General features: G+C 39.3%; 1 protein-coding gene across 1 annotated transcript in view; it reads right to left on the bottom strand.

Annotated features, from left to right (window-relative positions):
• Positions 1–20,000, bottom strand: part of LOC138028939 (multidrug resistance-associated protein 1-like) — a 38,737-nt gene that overhangs the window by 18,324 nt on the left and 413 nt on the right. The window contains exons 3-15 of the mRNA XM_068876586.1: positions 18,793–18,970; positions 16,700–16,761; positions 14,995–15,129; positions 14,007–14,288; positions 13,372–13,564; positions 12,009–12,263; positions 10,827–10,892; positions 9,589–9,726; positions 8,979–9,119; positions 6,551–6,629; positions 4,869–4,941; positions 2,404–2,530; positions 1,328–1,504 (exon numbers count right to left, since the gene is read on the bottom strand). Of these exons, the coding sequence (XP_068732687.1) occupies positions 1,328–1,504; positions 2,404–2,530; positions 4,869–4,941; positions 6,551–6,629; positions 8,979–9,119; positions 9,589–9,726; positions 10,827–10,892; positions 12,009–12,263; positions 13,372–13,564; positions 14,007–14,288; positions 14,995–15,129; positions 16,700–16,761; positions 18,793–18,930 (1,866 nt within the window). The 5' untranslated portion in view covers positions 18,931–18,970. The remainder of the gene's footprint in view (positions 1–1,327; positions 1,505–2,403; positions 2,531–4,868; positions 4,942–6,550; positions 6,630–8,978; positions 9,120–9,588; positions 9,727–10,826; positions 10,893–12,008; positions 12,264–13,371; positions 13,565–14,006; positions 14,289–14,994; positions 15,130–16,699; positions 16,762–18,792; positions 18,971–20,000) is intronic.

The raw sequence follows: 20,000 nt of genomic DNA, 5'->3' as shown, positions 1-20,000 counted from the left end.
TTTATTGGTGGCAAAACGAGGGGGCCGATGAGGTCGACCGAGAGCTGAAGCGGCCGAAGATTTTTTTGATGATGCGCGGAAGAATTCAAACTCACATTGATCATTTAACCACAAACTCAAGCTCCTATCATCTGGAAACTTCGCAGAGAAGTTTTAGGCATTGTTATGTAATAATTGTTTTGTTAAAATCGGTGTTTTGGGATGCCCAAGGCTATTCCCCACAAATATTAACTTTGCATAAATTATATTTGAATTTACCTCACAGACACAACTTATCGCTCACGCGTCCAGCCGTCTCTTCTCGGGGAGGATACCCGAACTCCAGTGAGCGGCGGATATCGAGTCTATCCATAGTGTAGATTTTTTAAAACGGAGGTTTGTCGTATTCGTGAGGACAGGTAAAAATGGAGATTTTCGAATACCATGATATTACAAACTCGTGATACCATAGAGAGCGCACGCGCACGCATGCTCCTTATTCTTTATGTGCGTTTGAGTTTTAGAATCGTTTTCGTTTGCACGGCCAAATACGATTCAGAAACGCTACTTGTGCACGTAGTTTTTTCACATAGGGAGAAAATTAGCGTTTTAGCTGACATGTGCAACACAGTTGAAAACCCGAAGAGTTGATGATATATAAGTAAACTGCAGGAAGTCGAGCAATTCATTTTTTGGCTTTTTTTCAAACAAGGTTTTTATGAAGGGGGGAAAACCGAAATACCCGGAGAAAAACCTCCTCCCGGAGCAGAGTTGAGAACCAACAAACTCAACCCACGTGGGATGCCGAGTCTGGGAATCGAACCCAGGCCACATTGGTGGGAAGCAAGTGATGTCACCACAGCGCTAGCTTTGCTGCTTTAAGCAGATCAAACCACAATCAACTTAAAACTACTATTACATGTACATCGACTGACCCTACTAAAGTTGCGTATGGGGTATGCGTTTGGGGAGCAGAGTGGTTTAGCTGTTATCAACCGCGCCTCCCACCTCTGCGATCCAGGTTCAACCCTGGCCTCGGGTCGTATGTGGGCTGAGTTTCAGTCGATCTCAATCTGACTCCGAGGGTTTTTCTCTGGGTACTCCGGTTTTCCTTCCTCATCAAAATCAACTCTCAGTCAATTACATCCAGCTGCGGGCGGATACGCTCGATAGGGATAACCTCTGGTATCCTTCCCTTTCATTTAATTAAATGAATAAAGTTGGTATTATAGTATGAGGGGATTAGGTGGAATAATACAACTTGAAAAGTGAAGGGAACGCTTCTTATTTTTTCAATCAAAGCATACTATATCTTAAATGTTTTCAGGTAAAATTTACTGTTGCCTACTCTTTCTCCAATCTCTGTTGCGTCACCAGCGGTAAGCATTTCAAGATCCGGTCGCAAAGCGCATGCGTCGAGTACACAGTCATAGCGACTAGAATCAAACGCTCTGCTGAACAGGATATTTTCTCTGACAGTAGCATTCTGAATCCAAGCTTGTTGGGATACATAGGCTACAGAACCCTGAAAAAACATTAAAACAAAAGGATTTCAGACCTTTTAATCGAATCGTACTGTAACAGTAGTTCCCACTTATATCCAGACATCCATATCTGAGCTCCAGGGCTACTGAAAGAATACAAATACAGTCTACTGCTATAGACAACTGAAGTGTCATAATTTCACGGACCAAACGTTAAAAGGGCTATGTCACGTTATTTGGGATGTTTCTGGGAAATCTCTAGTTAATCAAGAGTTAAAGGACACCTTAAGATCGACGTTTACCGCGGACCGCAAACCGCGGTTTCAGGTTTGCAGTTTGCCGTTTGCTGTATGCCTCCTCCGTGTATTAAGAATCGCGTGATAACGACGCGTTGTAACATGCTGAATTTCAACGTTGTGCAACAGTTGTCGTTCAAACCTTGTAAAAACAAAACTGTTGTCTTGTTATATTAAAATTCATATGAAATGAAATAAAAAGGTTTTTTTCTGTATATCAGTGCCAGGCATACGTGGGATCACAAAATATTCATGCGAATAAAAGTTGGTCAAAATTGAGGTAAATGACCTAAGCGAAAACCTACCTCTTGCCGTTGAAAACGAGGAGAATTTTCCGTAAACGCGAGGTTGAAGTCTGGTCAAGTGACCTGTAGAGGTTTGCGGTCCGCGGTAAACGTCAATCTTAAGGTGTCTAAAAAATCGAAAATGGTAATGTGGAAGTCCTTTACCGGATCGTCTACGCATGCTCAGAAACTTGAAACAACAGTGGTTGTCAACGGTTATTGAAATGGATAATGGATCTTCACTACGACTGCGCATAGATTGCAAATGGCCAGAGTCCGTGTTCTTGGTGCTGACCAAAAGAAAAGCGGACTCTGGGGACGAGATTGGGTATTTTGCAGTTCTGCCCAATCCTGGCTTACCTCGACAAACACCTTCCCTTGCAGTTTCTCCGTTTCTCCAAGGATAGCTGAAATCAACGATGACTTTCCGCAACCAACCTGACCCACCACAGCCACTAGTGAACCACTTGGAATACTCAGGGAGATTCTAAGACAGTAAAACCACAGTTAGTTTCTAAGTTCATTTTACTAGGTACAGTGTAGTTCTGAGTATTGTTTCAAGACTTTGATCCAGAAAGATTTCTTACATAACTAAACACCGTGTTCATATTTTCAAGATTTATTTGCACTTTACACTACAACTTTCACTTGCTAGAAGAAACTTTATTAATACTTCCGTACACGAGATATTTGAATATAATGTCTGTTGATCCCTTAATAGTGATTTAGGTTAAGTTGGCTGGTCCACATGAGGACTTAAGTCTTGCCCATTTCTGCAACCTGCACTGTCAAATAAAGATGTACGTATGCATGTACCAGTAAAGTCATACTATCCAGCGTAATATCTCTACAGGGATACAGCATTTTGGCCATTTATTATAATAAAGATCAGAAATTTATTGTATCAATGACTCGCCCGTGAAAAGATCCAACAAAATGTAAGAGATAAACATTTGCTAAACTTGTCCAGTGGAGAAAAAAAAACGGGCTCATGACGTATGTAACCTTCTTAAGCAGGTTTGGAAGACGCAAAGACAACATATAGCGCGTCCAGATGCATCGTCTATCTCTTGCCTATTTTTTACACAAGATGAACTAAGCTAAGCACTTAGCTAAGCACTAAGAACGATGCATTTCTAGTATAGAAAGCGGCAATTGAAAGGTAATCAAGGATTTCGGGTCCCTCACGGCCTGGAATAAGCCTAAACCAGACAAAACGAAAAAAAGGCGACTGACTACACAGCGCGGGTGGCAGGAGTCACTATCTTCGTCACCGACTCAAAGTGAAGTGGAGGACTTTGCGCTTTTTATGACAGATAGAAGGGACTTAAAAAGAGACCTGTAGGGTTCCGTACACTTTTTTGGGCCAAAAATTCAAGGACTTTTCGAGGACTTTCCAGGACCATGTCCAAAATTCTCAAGGGCTCCTTTTTTGTTTAACCTCCAACCAGGCAAAACTATGATGTTCTTCTTGAATCTATTTTTCGGCCATTTAGGTATTGCAAGCCTTGAGCAACCGTGGCAGCCATATTGTCAACCCTAGATGAGATACAACATTTCGTGCAAGTCACAAGGTACAAAGTTCAGCACTTTCATATGGCTCACATGCACGAGGGCTGACTCTCCCATTACGTTCAAGTCGATGGATGCTTTTCTTGAAGGCAAAACACAAAGCTTTGTTCGGAATTTCCCGCCGTCTTTTTGAAGCCATGACTTATACTCATCTTTTTTTAAACCCTTTTTCGTTAAAACGGCACTTGCCTGGCATTGTGACAACCGCAAAACGAAAGCTTGAGCACGTATAAACCTTAGACATGCACTGTGCACTTATGGCTCAACGTACATGCGTGAGATAAACGAGAGAGCACTGGGAACGCACTTCGAGACATTTATACTCTGTTTATTAACATTTTTATTTACGCTTCAGCACATAAAAAGCGGAGGTCTTTTTCGATCTTGCTCACTAAAAGAAATGGGAGACTTTCAAGGACCAAGGAAAAAGAATCGTGCGGCACGCGAGGAACGCAACTTTTAGCACATGTTTGCTGTTCCAGAGGTTTAACGACAACGTGAGCTTTCAAATGCAAACGTGTCATTCTATACTTTTACTCTTGAAACCCGCTCGCACCAATAGACCATTTGCGAGTTCATCTCTGCCTCCCTTCAAAGCGAGTCTAAGTGCGAAGTTTTTCTCATGAAAATAGGCAACTTTCACGATAGCGTCATTTGACTACGTACACCCACCAGAATTCAGTGTGTTTTTCTTTTCTAATTTAAATTTTGTCTTCCCAGTGGGGTAAAAACACCAATAGCTTCAATTAGCACGAGACAAGCAAAACCAAAGGATTCTGGTACTTGTAGCCAAATGGTGTCATCATGCAAATGTCCTATTAGTTTTCATTGACATTTAAAGTAGAACCAATTAACATCACAAAAATTTCGCACTTAGACTCGCTTTGAAGAGGAGACAGGCTTGACTCCGGAAATGGCCTATTTATTTTTAGGATACTTCGCCTATCTTGTGAGACGTGAAAATGATGGAATAATCGCGAAAGACTTATGCAAAATTAGAGGTGACGTTTTCGTCAGCGTAGGGCATCATAGATCTTAAAGTCCCTGGCCAACTAACCTTAATGTCATAACTGGGCGTTTGAGTAATCTTTTTCTCAATTATACTTAGGTAGACCTTTTTTCCAATTTCGAAACAGCGCGGATTGTTTTCAAACAATTCTTTATAGTATCGACCAGCAAGAGTGCATAGTAGCACAATTACGTCACTACACCACATTATTAATTTGCGTATGTAAAAATGAAGTCTAACTTACTCGCGTAATACAGGTGCATCTTTCTTGTTCCAACTGAAGGAACCGTTTTCTATTTTCACCGCAGTTGAGGACACTGTGTACAAGAAACAAAATACATGGGGTGTTAAAGCAACGACGACAGCTATGGTTAAAAGGGGGGAAATAGTCGTGCTGCTCGTGCGCTACACACTTCAGTGTCTTTCTTTTCCGTGCTCCACAAAATAACAGCATGAAATCACCATATTTTAGGTTTTGACGACAACGCGAGAATGCCACAATGAAGCTCTCATTTCCTACCTTTACTTTAAAACCTTCACGTACCCAGGAAGTTACAGGATAGCTCGCCCGTATTTTACAAGGTGAACAAGACAGAATAATCGTGAAATACTTGCTACTCATTTTTTGACAATTGACTCACTTTTTGGGAGTGACCACAAAACATGCCCAAATCGATGGAAAGTTGCACTGCAGAGATTTCTAGCCTAAAAACGTTCTGAATCTTTTTGGTTTTCCTTTTCTTTGTGATAAGGCGATTATAATTGATTTTTTTTGTGCAACCTAAATGTCCTTAAAAACCCTGCAACCAAAGGTATTGTATCGGGAGAGATTACCTTAGTGCCCCTTGGCCGCCGATAAATAAAATAAAGTGGCTATTCATAAAGGACCCGTAAACCACCGACCTACAATTGCTTTTCATACGGAGTCTTCTTAAAATGATTATTACAGGTTCAATAGGACGTTTCAACCAACCTCTGGAGACACCACTAACTATAGAGAAATGTAGGACTTCTGGTGGACGAACAAAAGAAGCCTAACTTCCAACACTAAAACTACACCCCGTTGGATGGCTGATTTTCAATCACCGGTGTCAAAGTAGGTTGAAGCTCCATCCAATGCCGAGATGTATTTCTCGAAGTTGACTCTCGAATACTCGGAAGAAATCCGAGTGCTCCTTTGCGGGAGTCGAACCTACGACCTTCCGATTACTAGTTCGGATGCTCTACCATTGAGCTACAGGAGACCCACGGGAACGAGACCATTTAATTTTGACTCGGAAATACTCGGAAGAAATCCGAGTGCTCCTTTGCAGGAGTCGAACCTACGACCTTCCGATTACTAGTTCGGATGCTCAACCACTGAGCTACAGGAGACCCGCGGGAACGAGACCATTTTGCCTCGGGAATACTTGGAAGAAATCCGAGTGCTCCTTTGCAGGAGTCGAACCTACGACCTTCCGATTTCTAGTTCGGATGGTGTACCACTGAGCTATACGAGACTCGTCGCAGCGAGGCCTCTAAACTAGGTTCCCACGACCATTCCGCGATAGTGCTTAGACTGAAATTGTCCAAATGAGGTACTCTCACTATTGTACTGAAATTTACCCTGATGAACCATGCGACGAGATGTATTTTACATCTTATGTTTCTTAGCTAATTAACCAGTATCAAAAAGACCACAATAGTCTCTGTTCGTCCCTCCAAAATTTTGCATATTCAGCATCGTTTCTATTTTCTTTTGGGACCATTGTAAGTCCCAAGAGAAACTGAAAACAACGCTCCTTTAACTCCTTTGCAAAATTTTGGAGGGACAAACAAAAGGTAATATAAGATTTTTTATACTGGCTAATTAAAACGAAAATACATGTAGTGCTGACATCACTAACCAGCTTACAAAATTCAAGAAAAGTAAACAAAAGACTTTACATTGTGTTTTGTGTACGTTGTTGGAATCCAGCTCATCTCCTTCTAAAAACTCCTGCAGTCTTTTTAGAGAAACCCTTGCCTACAAAGGAAAAAAAAGAAACAATTTTTTTCACAGCCCCTTCAGCTCTACTGAAAACAAGGGCTATCATCAATTGTGTATCAGGAGGTATGTAGAAAGCAAGCCGACAAACAAGCAAGCTTGGTGTGTTACCAAAACAAACTGAAGAGCAAAAATGATGTTACCGAGCTTTAAACTCAAACGCCATTGTGCAATAAAAGCAAAAGGTACATTGGGCACATCCGGATGATTTGCAAATAACGGAGGACATTCTTTTTTTGCATCATTGTGTTTAAGCAACTGTACATAAGCTTAAAAAGTCGAGGAATGGACAGAAATCAAACCTATGAGTCCACAACTGTGCTACACTAGTTTTCCAACCCTAAGCCAGCAAGTCAAGTGAGAGTCGTGAGTGGTCAACAAATTAAATACCAGCTCTTGTCAATATTGTCAATCTTGTTTTTTAAAACTATTTCAACCTTGTTGAAAACAGCACCATAATATTTTATAGCAATTGGTTTAACATGTGGGATGTGGGATCAGCGAGACCATGCATTTCTGCAAGGAGGTGGAGGTGAATAGTGGTGGATATTCGCGGCGAGGTAAACATTCACCACTTTCACGAACATTGAGGTGCATAATTGTTTTAGTACATACCACACCAATCTCGTACTCAGAATCCTCGGGCTTTTTGGTCAGCGTGCCAGCGCCCGGAGAGACTCTGGAATAATCGACGCCATTTTCCCTGAAAACGTAGGTTCCGGTCTTATTGCGCATGCTCGAGTTTAAACGGGAACAGAAACGAGAAAACAGTAAATAGTTGAAAGTGTTCGAGAAACAAAAAATTTAGCCTTACACACCGTAAAGAAATGACCACGGGCTTGCTGTAAGAGCGAGTGAACATGACGAAGATGACGCTTTCGGTAGGTGTGTTTTTCGTGTTTCAGCGTGCATTCCATCGTGCACAATACCATCGTGCAAGCAACACGATCGACAAATTTTCTGTGGAAACGACACCAACGTCCTCTTCTACTAAAATTTTATGTTTCCGTAATTGTGAGTGGCTTCGACAAGACCTTCTTCCACGGATTTCTCCCCAAAGAGACTGATGCAATGTTTTCCTACGGTTCTTTTGCAACAGCAACAGTAATCAGTTTTTAACAGCGTGGGAAAATTCCCGTGCGGTATTAGACATAATTCAAAGACCGTCTTTATTATTTTTGTGATTTATATATATATATATTTCTGAGGTAGAAAAAACTAACAGCACTGAAATTAGTTTTAGATTTTGAATCTCCCTCCAAATTCTGGGGTTTCCGAATTACTTACCGACTTCCTGTCGGACTGCCATTGTTATGCAAGCGACTAATCAAAAAAATAGTTCAAGCCCATTATCCCAGACTATCTCCGGGCGCTCATCCGCTGACCAAAAAGCCGGAGGACTCTGGGTACGAGAATGATACCACACAAGTTAAATAATCAGCCTTGTTTCTCAATAAAATTTACCCCTCGGTAACCCAAGCGAAACGCGAAGCCATTTTGTTCTTCTCTGTTGCTCAGAAGAGAATAGTACTTGGTATTCACCTCCGAGCTAGCCAATCAAAAGGCGCGGAAAGCACAATTCACATGTGCGGTATATACTAAATTGACAACCATTCACCGAAGTGGAGTTGGGTAGTGGTGGACATTTACCGAGCCGTGAGGCGGCGAGGTAAATATCAACCACTACCCACCGACACGCGCACCGAGGTGAATAGTTGCTTTAGTATAAATTATACTAAAACAGTGAGATAGCACCAAAGATATCAATATTTTCGGGTGTAATTATAAATCTCGCGCGAGTTCCTCAAAGGTGAATAACAAAGATAAGCAGGAGTTTGAGTAGCCAATGAGCGCGCCTTCAACGCTATCAACTGTTTTAGTATATACTAATAATACGAATACTTGCTATTCACCTCGGAACTAGCCAATGAGAAGGCGAAGAAAGCACTATTTACTTGTGGTATAAAGCGGTCTTCAAGTGGGTGTCGCAAAACAAATACCAAAGTAATTGCATCGACCAATCACAGCAGGTGCAAACAGCACAATGAACTAATCCAAATGCTTGCTCAAGGCGCGGGAAAAATCGTGCGTGCAAGTCGCAATTGCTTTTGATTTTCCTTCTCATTGGTTGATAAACTGACGTGAGACTAATCACTTTTAGCATAGCAACTGCAATCGCGAAATTACTTTCCACAGTCATTACGTTTGAAAACTGTTCTCTACTAGTAAAGTATATAATTGTGGCTCAACCACCCGACAAGGTGTCTTCTCGGTACATGCAAAGTGGATGAACACTAACTACTCCATGAGGCAAAATTTACAGCTTACCTGAATAGTACTGACAATAACATCAGGTAACATAACGAGAGGGAAACGCATTACGTTGAATAACGACAAAGCCACAAATGCTTTACTAGCACTTAGTTCATGTCCGGTAAAGATGTAAACAGCAAAGGTCGAGATAGCCACCTGCAAAACATGGCGACAAAAGAAAAAAACACATTGCACTCTTCCAGTTCATGAAGGTGGAGAAAGAAAGAACACTGAGATCTCACTTTAATCAAGAATTTTTTTTTTGCTTCCAGTTGCAATGGAAAACACGAATACACATGCACTTCTCAAGGAAATTTTTAACATTATATTGCATTTAAAAAAATTCAGGACTTCTACTTGCCAGTTATTTTATTTACCCAACTGGTTTGCCTCTGGCTTGTTGCGATTCTCAAAGTTATTGTTCTGTTCGTTTCATTACCCTTGAATGGTCCAGAAAGTATGTATGTATACATTTATTTCATCGAAAACTACTTCCATGCAACATGGTGGCTTCGTTTGCAGTCCATATAATTAGACAATAATTGCGATGGGTCGCGATTATCACAACTACATATAAAATCGTAGGAGATGGAGTTTGTAGGGGTGATGCCCATTAATCACTTACCAGTGTCGGAGCACAGTTAAATGTGAACATAAAGCAGGCAGTCCAGAAGCCGATAGTCCTCAGAACCCGAAGTTCTCTATTACGTATTCCTCTTATTTGATTCATGAATGATTCCTCCCAGGCATAAAGCTTAAGCACCTTCATTAAAAAAGGAAGACAGGAAATTGGGAAAAGCCCAGACCACTATTAATCAAATAATTACCTTCCATCTCTGGCAACAAATCAATAGCAGTATCAAGTATAATAGCTTTATCCAGGAATTGCCTCCTTTTCACAAAGAAAATGTGCAGGCATTCAGAGCGGGTGAAAGAAAATGACATTCTATAATCAGTGCTTTAGACCATGCAAGCCAAGTACATGTACAAAGTAAATCTACATGTACATGTACAAATAATAACACTTCACCTTAACAAAATGCGGTAAAGTGGTCACCTGCGGGAGGATGGGGAGAGGGATGTACATACCATAGAATCCCGGTTATAAGCCCCCCCGGGTATAAGCCCCCCCCGATTATAGGCCCACCCAAAAACCCTTACGAAATTGTAAAAGCCCAGGGCTTATAACCGGGATTCTACGGTATGTGACAGAGGTGGGGATGCTCGTTGTCTCGCTTAGGGCTGTAAATTTCCAATTTTGGGGCTCACTATATGATGGCATTTTGGGGTAAAATGTCATTATATGTAGCCCATATGTAGCTATGAAGGTCTCGTTTAGGGTTGCATGAGAAGAAATTAAAATTCTACACTGTGTTTAATGTATTTTACATAATGGTCTCTATTAGGTGTCAAACAAGTCTGGGGCAATAGGCGTTTAGGTAAAAATTTCTGATGAGCAAGCCCACCGCTTAAGGGAAAGCTACCAGTGGGTTTAAAACGACTGTTACACATTGAAATGTTGTTTACGTGGCCTTAGCCGGTTTCTGATTGGCTTATGCAGCGTAGTGTAACAAGACCAAGCGAGACCAAATTCACAAAGTGGTGTTATACAATGAAACTCCTGTTTTTATCACCACTGAGGTTGCTGCGACCATTGCAGAAGTAGAACGCAGTTCTACATACTTTTTGTGCAACTTTTCTCACAATGGAGTTCAAAAAGTTCCATGAAACCGACCATGTTACACGGTGCAATGCCTCCTGAAAACTGTTTTGCAGCACCGTTGCACAAAAGTTTCAGCTACAAGTTTCAACGTGTAACAGCGGCTTGAGGAAACTAAAGGTCTCAGATTTTAAGGCTATTACCTTTATTCCGTTCAAGACCTCATTGGTTGCTTTGATCCTTTCATCCTTTTGAGCCATTTGTTTCAACTGTAAATTTGAAGAGTAATATATTTTCTTTTTGGCTTAATTGACGTTGGTTGAAGAGTATTGACAGTTCCAGATTAACCAAAGGTGGTTTTCACAATGAATAACTTGACTAATCTTACTGTTTCATCGTTTTATGTCTCTTTGTTAGCGCACTTCAGCAGTCATGACATTCATATAACTGTTTTAACTGTTAGTGATAGCCAGTACTGCTCAAAAGTGCATGCAAGTTACCACCCTAATGCATGAGATGCAATATCCATTGAGTGCTATCAGAAACCCATAAGGGTTGAAACGTGTAACGCGCGTTCACAGCTTCCTAATATTCAGTGCGAACTGATTGGTTGAATGTTTCAGTGCTAAGTACCATAATTTATTTGGAAACCCCTTGCTCTTTTTGTTCAAAATATGGTACTTAGCAAATTGAATATTCAGAAGCTTGTTTCCCAGCACACAAGGGGCCGTTACACGTTTCAACCCTTATGGGTTTCTGGTGCTACAGGAATCGCATCATGCACAATGTTGAAAAATCTGCCAGTACATGTACACGTAAAGTGGCTTGATGCTCTTGCGTAATCTAATCTTGTATTTTTATTCACACTTGAAAATGGTCTTGGAGAAGTTAAAAAGTCATAAAAATATAAAATTTAAAAGTATATCCCTGTATTAATTTTTTATTGCAAAGACAAAATTTAACTACAGTGACTATCTAAATTCTGACATGACTTTCCACTACTTCAATTTTTTTGTTGAATCAGAACAAAATAGTTTTCACCATATCATTTCAAACACACCACAAATTAAGGAAAACCATTTCCATCTTAAAGTCAATAACAAAACTTTGCTTTCGGGTGCCAACAAAAATCTCAGATCACCTCATCCACTTTGCAATAAACCAAAACATGCAACAAGGTGGTGACAGAAATCTTATTTGTGGAGGGTCAGCAAAGCTAGTGTACCATACATGCAGTAATTAACCTCAATGACAACTACCTATTATCATTTAACCCTTTGACGTCCAAACACGCCTAAACCGGCCACTGACTTAGTATTTTACTCTGTATAATGCTAGACGATTTTGCTCGTCAATGGGGAACCCCATTAAACAAGTTTATATACCTGCAGTGCGTGCCATCTGCTTCCAAAAACCATGTTTAAAGGGATAATAAGTACCAAGACTCCAACACCAGCCAGAATGGATAATCCCATAGTGTCATAGAGGAAGTAAAGGGCACCAGCAATTTGAAGGGGGCTTGACCACAATGAGTTTATATACGTCATAAGTTCCATTATACGCTGAGCATCCACTGACATCAGATTCACCATTTCGCCTGCTGTCGACTTTCCTCTGGCTTTGCTGCTCAATATCAAAGCCTTCAAATTATTAGCAAAAAGAATCAAGTTAATTTATATGTTTTTCATTAGGGCATAAACACTAGCAACAAGGCTAATGTAAAAGCACAATGATAAAAATAATTATTTCCTTATAAGATGCAAGGTGTACAGTAAAACTTTAATATACAATGAACATGTGTAGAACTAATCACATGGCACAAACTGCAGTGCAAACTTGCACTGGACCACATTTGTTAGGCCTAAAAATGCTGCATAGTGTTTTGCCACTACTTGAACTCTATTTGTAAGCACTGCAGAGAAAAACGGCAAGGCAAGGATGAAAATCAGTGGTTGGTGCTCTAAACCATTCATCTGACTGAGGAATTCCATCCCTTGAAAAAATAATAATCATTAAATTGTTATCACAGCAAGCATGAAGACCAACATTTTTTTCCTCTTTGGCAGCTCCATTAAACTTCCATTTAGTGAAGTATCATTTCTTTGCCACGTCCTCCCTAAATTGGTTCTTTATTTCATGTTGTCCATGCTTCCACTTGGCTTTGTTTGAGTCACTTCCCTTAGTAAAGGAGGTTACAGATGTCAACAAGCCCATGGATTCCACATTCAAGGAGCAAACTGTACATGCTCACTTCATTCCAAGCTTTGCCTTAATTTAACCCTTTCACTTCCAAGATCTAAATTTTTCTTCTCCTTACTGCCTGCCATACAATCAGGCTCTTATTGCCAGTTACATTTAAAATTCTTTATTCTCATTACCTGTCTGCTTGACAGTGTACTGATCTTGCTAGAAGAAAATTCAGATACATGTATCTCAATCTTGGTAGTGCAAGTGTTAAACAACCATGGCAAGGTAAAAAACCGGGCTGGACGGTGTGGACAACCCTTGCTTAATCACTAAAATGTTTATAGTGTGTGATACAATGTACTATTTGTAGCTGGGCCATCACCTGCACGTACGTGTACAGTCTTGTGCTCACCTTAACCCTGCACCTTAACCCTGTGCATGCATTGGATTTCATGCACTGAATTTCACAAGCCTTGATGTAATGTGACATACATGTAGATTCAACAAAGATTATTTAATGGCGTTTGAGTCACAAATACTCTGACTCTGACATACATGTACCTTTTCATAGACCAAACCAATAATGGCTGTGCGCAGTCTCATGCCAATTGTCATCATAATATGAAAGTACTGGTGAAGTGCCAAAGATGATATGATGGCTGTCACAAACATGGCACCACAGTAGGCATAGCCCTTCCACAGCTTCCACTCACCAAACCAGTCATCTCTGTCTTCAACGTATCCAACAATTAACCTAGTGGGGAGAATATACTTCATGATGTTTGTAACCAGGCTGCTTTGTTTATTTTTCTTAAATGTGGATTTAAAAATACTGCATTTCTTAGCCCATATCAGGGTTCTTTCTAGGATTTATCATATTGAGTGGCTGAAGGCCATGAACTTCCTTAGGGGGGTCCGGGGCATGCCCATTTTTTATCTTATTTGACACCTATTTTTTGCATGTGTGCCACACATTCAGAAAGGGAAAGGAAGGGTGGTCCAGCATCACACACTCACATAAAGAATGTCTGAGACATTGCACCAACCAACCACCCAAGTGAGCATAAAATTATGTGAGAATGATACAAATACACAATTTATTATAATCTGTTACACAAAAATAAGGAAAAAAGATTGACCAATTGAGGCAATTCTGTCACGTCATTTTAAAGAAATGAAAATGAATGTCTGCTTACTTGAGAAGCTGGGGTTGAATAAATATGAGCGCATCGTGCAAAAGCTTGCAAGTAACCGCCATTGCAAAATTCATTCCAAACAATCCACTCCATAAAATGCCTGACAGGGATGGTTTCTTTTCCTTTTTCTTCTTTGTCTTCTTTTTACCAGGCTGGCGAACTGATACTTGCTCACCAACATCATCTTCAGATACGTCACCATCACCAAGTAACCTGTCAGTTTCCTTGTAATTCTCATCATCACTTTCTCTGTCAGAATCCTGTATTTCCCTTGGTTGATTCCTTAAAATATTTTAAAACAAATTTAAATGTCAGACATCTGGGTATGCTGAATTTGATACTGTTGACAGCCTTAACTGATCTCACATAAGAAAAATAAAAGTAAAAATTATTAGATTTCACCACTCGAAAAAAATGAAAGATGATAATATTATATTACTTATGTACACTGGTTTTGGTTACATACTATAGGAAAATTCTGAGTAATTATTGGTAAAATTGGAAGACATAATTAAGTACAGTATATGCAAAAAATGCAATATAATGTTAATTCGGGGTGGATTGTTTCCTGCAAACCAGCCATCTACATGTAAATGTCTGTGTTAAACTAGCCCAAGTTTTTAATTATAGTGACTTAAATTTCAAGGAAGCTTTAAACATATGCAACCATTTACATAAAGAATTAGAGTCAATATTAGCATGGCAAATTTCCAGCTTTCAAGATGTACAAAGACACTCTATTATACTGTAAACACCCTGTGTTTTGGCACTGCAGTCTTTTGATTGTAAAAAAATAGTTGGCTTTGCACGTGAATGAAAAGAATTTTTCAGGTAAAAAAAATGCTCTAACATTAATTTTATTTTAAAAAGAGGCTTTGAATTTCAAAGTTAACTTTGAAATGGTTTACAAGTATAATTTTTAAGTTCCAGCAAATTATAGTATTGTCTAATTTTAAACCTCCAGAATACATGTAGGTCGTTGACTTACAACTGTCGACATTTCCTCTGTTGATCAATCCATCGCTGCCTAATTCTAGGCACAATGTAGGATGCTCGATTGCTTCTTCTAAGTGCCCACAAGTCTTTATCCTCTAGTGGTCTCTTGTAGCCAGTAAAAATTACCCTTAAAATGATCAAATCACAAATTAAGAGTGCAAGCCTTCATCATGACTCAATTATGTCCATGCTGATTTTTCTTGACATGCATCCCAGAAAAAAATAACGAGATGTGATGATTTTTACGTAAATGTAGAATAATAATATGTGTACTTATCACTACAGGGTTACGTAAAAAAAAAGAAACATTAAAGACCAAGAAAAATTGCCCAGGAAAAGAAAACTATTGTGGAATGGTACTGTACTTGAATGCTTATGTTGATTTTACTGTACAATATTCATAATTTCTGCTGTTTAAAGCAAGTCAGTTGGCTCCCCATAATTAAAAGGCAAATCAAAGTAATAATTATATAATAATTGCATCATGAAGGCAACAACACACCAGTTGTAAAGTTCATTGCGAACATGTGATTTCTAATCTTGAATGACTGTGTCAGTCTGCCTGTCTACGAACCAAGATGACATTTAAAGGTAACGTACAGTACAGTGACGCTTTGATATTTGAAAACCTTTAACTGATTGGGGTCCACTTTTTGAAGGTTCTGAGAGTTTTCCGGCCATAATTTTTCAGGTGTCACAATTCGTTCAGCCTCTATCTCAACAACAGATACGTTTTTGAATCCTAAAACTTCACAGTCATTAATTTTTGCTTTTTGTTATCTCAAAATAGCGTCAAAAGGACAGCTAAACTCCAAAACAAGCAAATGGGAAATTTCAGGCCCGAATTTTGAGAAATGGGCCTTCACTATTTTTCATAGCATGGAGGGGAGAGGTTAAAATTTTACTTTAATTAGTTCTTATGCAGAAACTTGAAAAACTGCAGGATGGTTTTGTCTTCACTCTTTTGAACAGCAACCACATGTAATACTTATTGTACTGTCTCTGTTACCTTTGGCACAATTTTAGTGATTGCAAATAACTGTACAGCCTACTACTGGTTTGATACAGCAAAAATGTTCTCTAATCCTGTTAATCAAAGCAGGGAGCTAGAGGGAAGAGCTTTAAAAAGTTTGGCCTTTGTTGTATGACTGTGCAGCAGTGGGAGAGGAAAAAACGCGGAGCCGGCCTGTACTCCACAGAGTACCCTATGCAGTACATGTACCTAAATGGAGTACCCCTAGAAATCACTTATTGGTCAAATTAAATGCTTTATCAACATGGTGAGGCATTTAGATGTACACACCCCTATTTATTTCAAGCTTTCCAGCTCTCTGATTGTTACAGTTCAATGCAGTTCACGAATTGTCTGCCATCTTGAAATTTAGTTGCCATGTTGATTAAGTACGTACTTAATTAGACCAATAAATGATTTTTAGGGGTACTCCATGGAGTAGGGTTTTGTGTTTCCTCTTCCTACAGCTGCTGCTATATAAATATTAAAAACTACAAAAGAACAACAAGTTTTGTCTTGACTTTTTTTCCATCTGCCATCTTCACTGCATTTTGAGGATTTTCATTTAGTCAAATAACTGTGATTCTTGCCAGCTTAAATATAAATGTTAAAATTCTCACCTCAACACTGGTGAGCAACCGGTGGAAACCACAAACCTACCATGTACTTGCCAATGTCAACTTACCAATTAAACCACCAGAAGGTTAATGAAGAGAGGCAAAAGGCTTTGTCTTGAGGATTTGGCTTCTGCATATTAAAAGATGTGCAAAGAAAATCATTTTTCATTTGCTGGTGATCTATTAGATACTATTAAAGTCTTTTTAATTCACTAATGTTGCATTTAATTGCGCACTAAAAATATACATGTACACACAAGAGGTGAATAGCATTACAGCACTGCTACATGTATATTCACCTCTAAGCAAAAATTATGTGAGAAAAACAAAATGGCTTCCCATACCATTTTAAGCATTGTTACATGTATGTAATTACTTTTCTGTAATTTTGATCAATGTTTTGGGATGTCTTAAATGTCATTATCCCGCAAATATTAACTTTGCATAACTTCTCTTTTGAATTTACATCACAGAGAGTACCATCTATCACTCACACGTGCAGCCGTCTCTTCTTGGTGAGGATACCCGAACTTGAGTGAGTGGTGGAAATCGAGCCTACTTACTTAAAATGCAATAACAAAACTCACTTCCACTTGCATGGTTTTGAAACGCAGATGAACGGCAATATTCGGAATTGTATCTCAGTCAATCACAGTGTTAATATGCATCCAAGAGTTTAATATGTATTAATTTGATTTGAGGCAGGTACAAAAGTCAGACCGGATCAACTAGGATTGCTCACCTCGGATTGAACATGGCTATGAGCCACTGAGCCCAGAAAATGAATTATGAAAGGTGAAAAATTAATGATGAGCCTTAAGCTCCCAGGGTTTCTCTTCTTCCCTTCCCCTGGAGCGGGAAATGAAGCAAGGTGATGTTGATATTCCGCTATATTTTAATGATCACTACCATATTTTTTTCATAGCTTTTGAGAACTGCAAATTCATTTTTCGCATGCTATCTCCTTCTTCTTCTTCTATCTCCTCCTGTATTAGTTTTCCATTTTACAACTCAAAAAGGCATATTTAGTTTGATTCTACTTCTGAAAACTTGGCTCTCCCTGAAATAGTGGTAGTGTATCTTGATGGGCAGTTAAATTGCGAATAGTCTTACAGGTCATCAGTATTGTATCCTTTTGGCAACCAAGTAATTAATTTTAGTGCGGTCTACAATGTAGTAATAAATTATTTTGCACTCAAGAAAAGTGTATTTATCGAACGAGCAAACGTTATGTACCGTAAGACAGTTTCTCACCCTCCATAACTGCCCTCTATTACTGCCTCACAAAGCCAATACATGCACTAGTCAGCAGATTAACATAAAAATGTTTACAGGACCTGACAGATGGAGTGACAGCAAGCTTCCTTCCAATAACTCGGAAACGGCTAAAGCTTCCCTTTTCAGAGTTTTAAAATTGTAAGGCCTCAAGAAATCACCCTAGCCAGTACAGCCCAAAAATAATGCACACGCAAGAAGTGGCACAAGAAGTTCTTGCACCACAAGAACATGCAAGCTGGCGCAAGTAGTGTAAATGGAGGTCGATGCGAACTCAACTGAGTTCAACCCGTTCTCATGTAAATACTGTCTAAATAACGAAAATTTGAATCTGTTTTAGATCGAACGTGTAGCAAATCAAATATGATGCTGGAAAGGTTACAATGTCATGTGTATAAGCAAATCTCGTGTGATCAATGTCCTTGTTGCAACCAGAAAACTTGTGGTATCATGATAACAATACTAATAAGTAATAAACAAAAGCTTCTGCAGTTACAACTCCTTTAAAGAAATACTTGTCATTAGAGAATTAGAATGTCACCTGCCAGATTGAAAGCAATGAGAGCTAATTGATGTGAAATGCATATAAGTCAAGGATTTAATAAGGCCGCTTTAAATTTGCTTGTTTCATTCCTGTTTGGTCTCATTTTTGAAAGAGACTTCATTCACATCAGCAGCAAAAGACAAACAATAATAAATTGTGTGCTTTCAATTTGCATAACAACCATTACACTAAAAACAAGTTTAACGTTTTGCAGTTTGTTAAAGACCCCAATACAACCGCCCTACTGTACATGTAGATGAAAAAGGGGTGTCAGTAATACTATACACAGGGTCTGTACTTGTGCTATTATAGAAAAGAAAGAAAATATAAAATGAAAGTTACCCTCTCTACTTGTTCCTTCTCATGGCTTTCATTAAATGAAGCCCATCCATCAGCATTAAAATTTCCTGATTGTGGATCATTAGGGCTCTGACATTTAACAGAGCTGTCCTGGTGTTCTTGAATATTGCAATCAGCCATGGCACTTCTTAATCACATGCAATTTAATTGACCTCAATACCTATAGAAAAGACCAATACTTAGTAATACCCAAATGAGTCATTTCAGAAACTTATAATCCATCCTCTCATTCTCAAAAATGGTATTCGGGAATTTCCAAGGAGGCAAGAAGATTCCTGAGGACAAGTTAGAGTAACTTCCACCTGCCAAAGATTAAGATCTACTAAAGGTTGAATCTACAGCGCAGGGGTTGGCACAGTGGTAAGGTCTCTGCCTTCCAACCCTAAGGTCCCGGGTTCCATTCCTGGTTCTCCCGAGACTGGAATATTTGGCGACCTTCTTTCCCGCTAAAGTTCACTCAGCTTTCCATCCTTCCGAGGTCAGTAAAATGAGTACTAACATGCATGGACTGCTTAGAAGCGGCTGCAATTTGCGCCTGTATATGCTTCCAGTCCGCTGGGGGTAAATTGATCATTGTAAAGTGCCTTTGAGATGTTAGTGACAAGGGCGCTTTATAATTGCACCACTTTACTTTTTACTTTTTTACAGTCATGTATCAAAATAATAATCCAGCAAAGTTGATCTTCTATAATTAATTAAATACGAAGCCTTATTACATTATGATGTAGAATTTCATCTTCAAAAGGTACTAAAACATATACTCATCGTTGGAGAACGGGTTGATTTCCACAAAATAACACATTGGCATATAGTAAGCACAACTCAACTCTGTGTAACTGTACAACTTCGCTTTTTCTCTTTGTTAAGGACATTAGATACTACCCCCACCCCACCCCACCCCCCCCCCCACCCCCGGATAAAATAGAGAACCACAGTACAAGTTTAGAAAAGTCTTGCACTCATTGCCTTAATTACACACAAACGAAGCTAATTAAATATGAAAACTGAGAAAACAATCAGTAAATCTTATATTTGGGGTACGTTTTCAAAGCTGGATGGTGACTTGGCATTGCCAACCACAAAAACACACCGAACAAGTTTATTCGAACGTGCACAGTCTACGCCGGCTGAATTCGCGCCGAATCACGCTACCTCATGCGAACAGGATGAATCTTTCATTATTATAAGCA

Source organism: Montipora capricornis, chromosome 13 (genome assembly GCF_036669925.1).
Source record: "Montipora capricornis isolate CH-2021 chromosome 13, ASM3666992v2, whole genome shotgun sequence".
Lineage (NCBI taxonomy): Eukaryota > Metazoa > Cnidaria > Anthozoa > Scleractinia > Acroporidae > Montipora > Montipora capricornis.
Note: the sequence above shows the minus strand (reverse complement) of the source record. Positions and strands in the feature narration are given on the sequence as shown.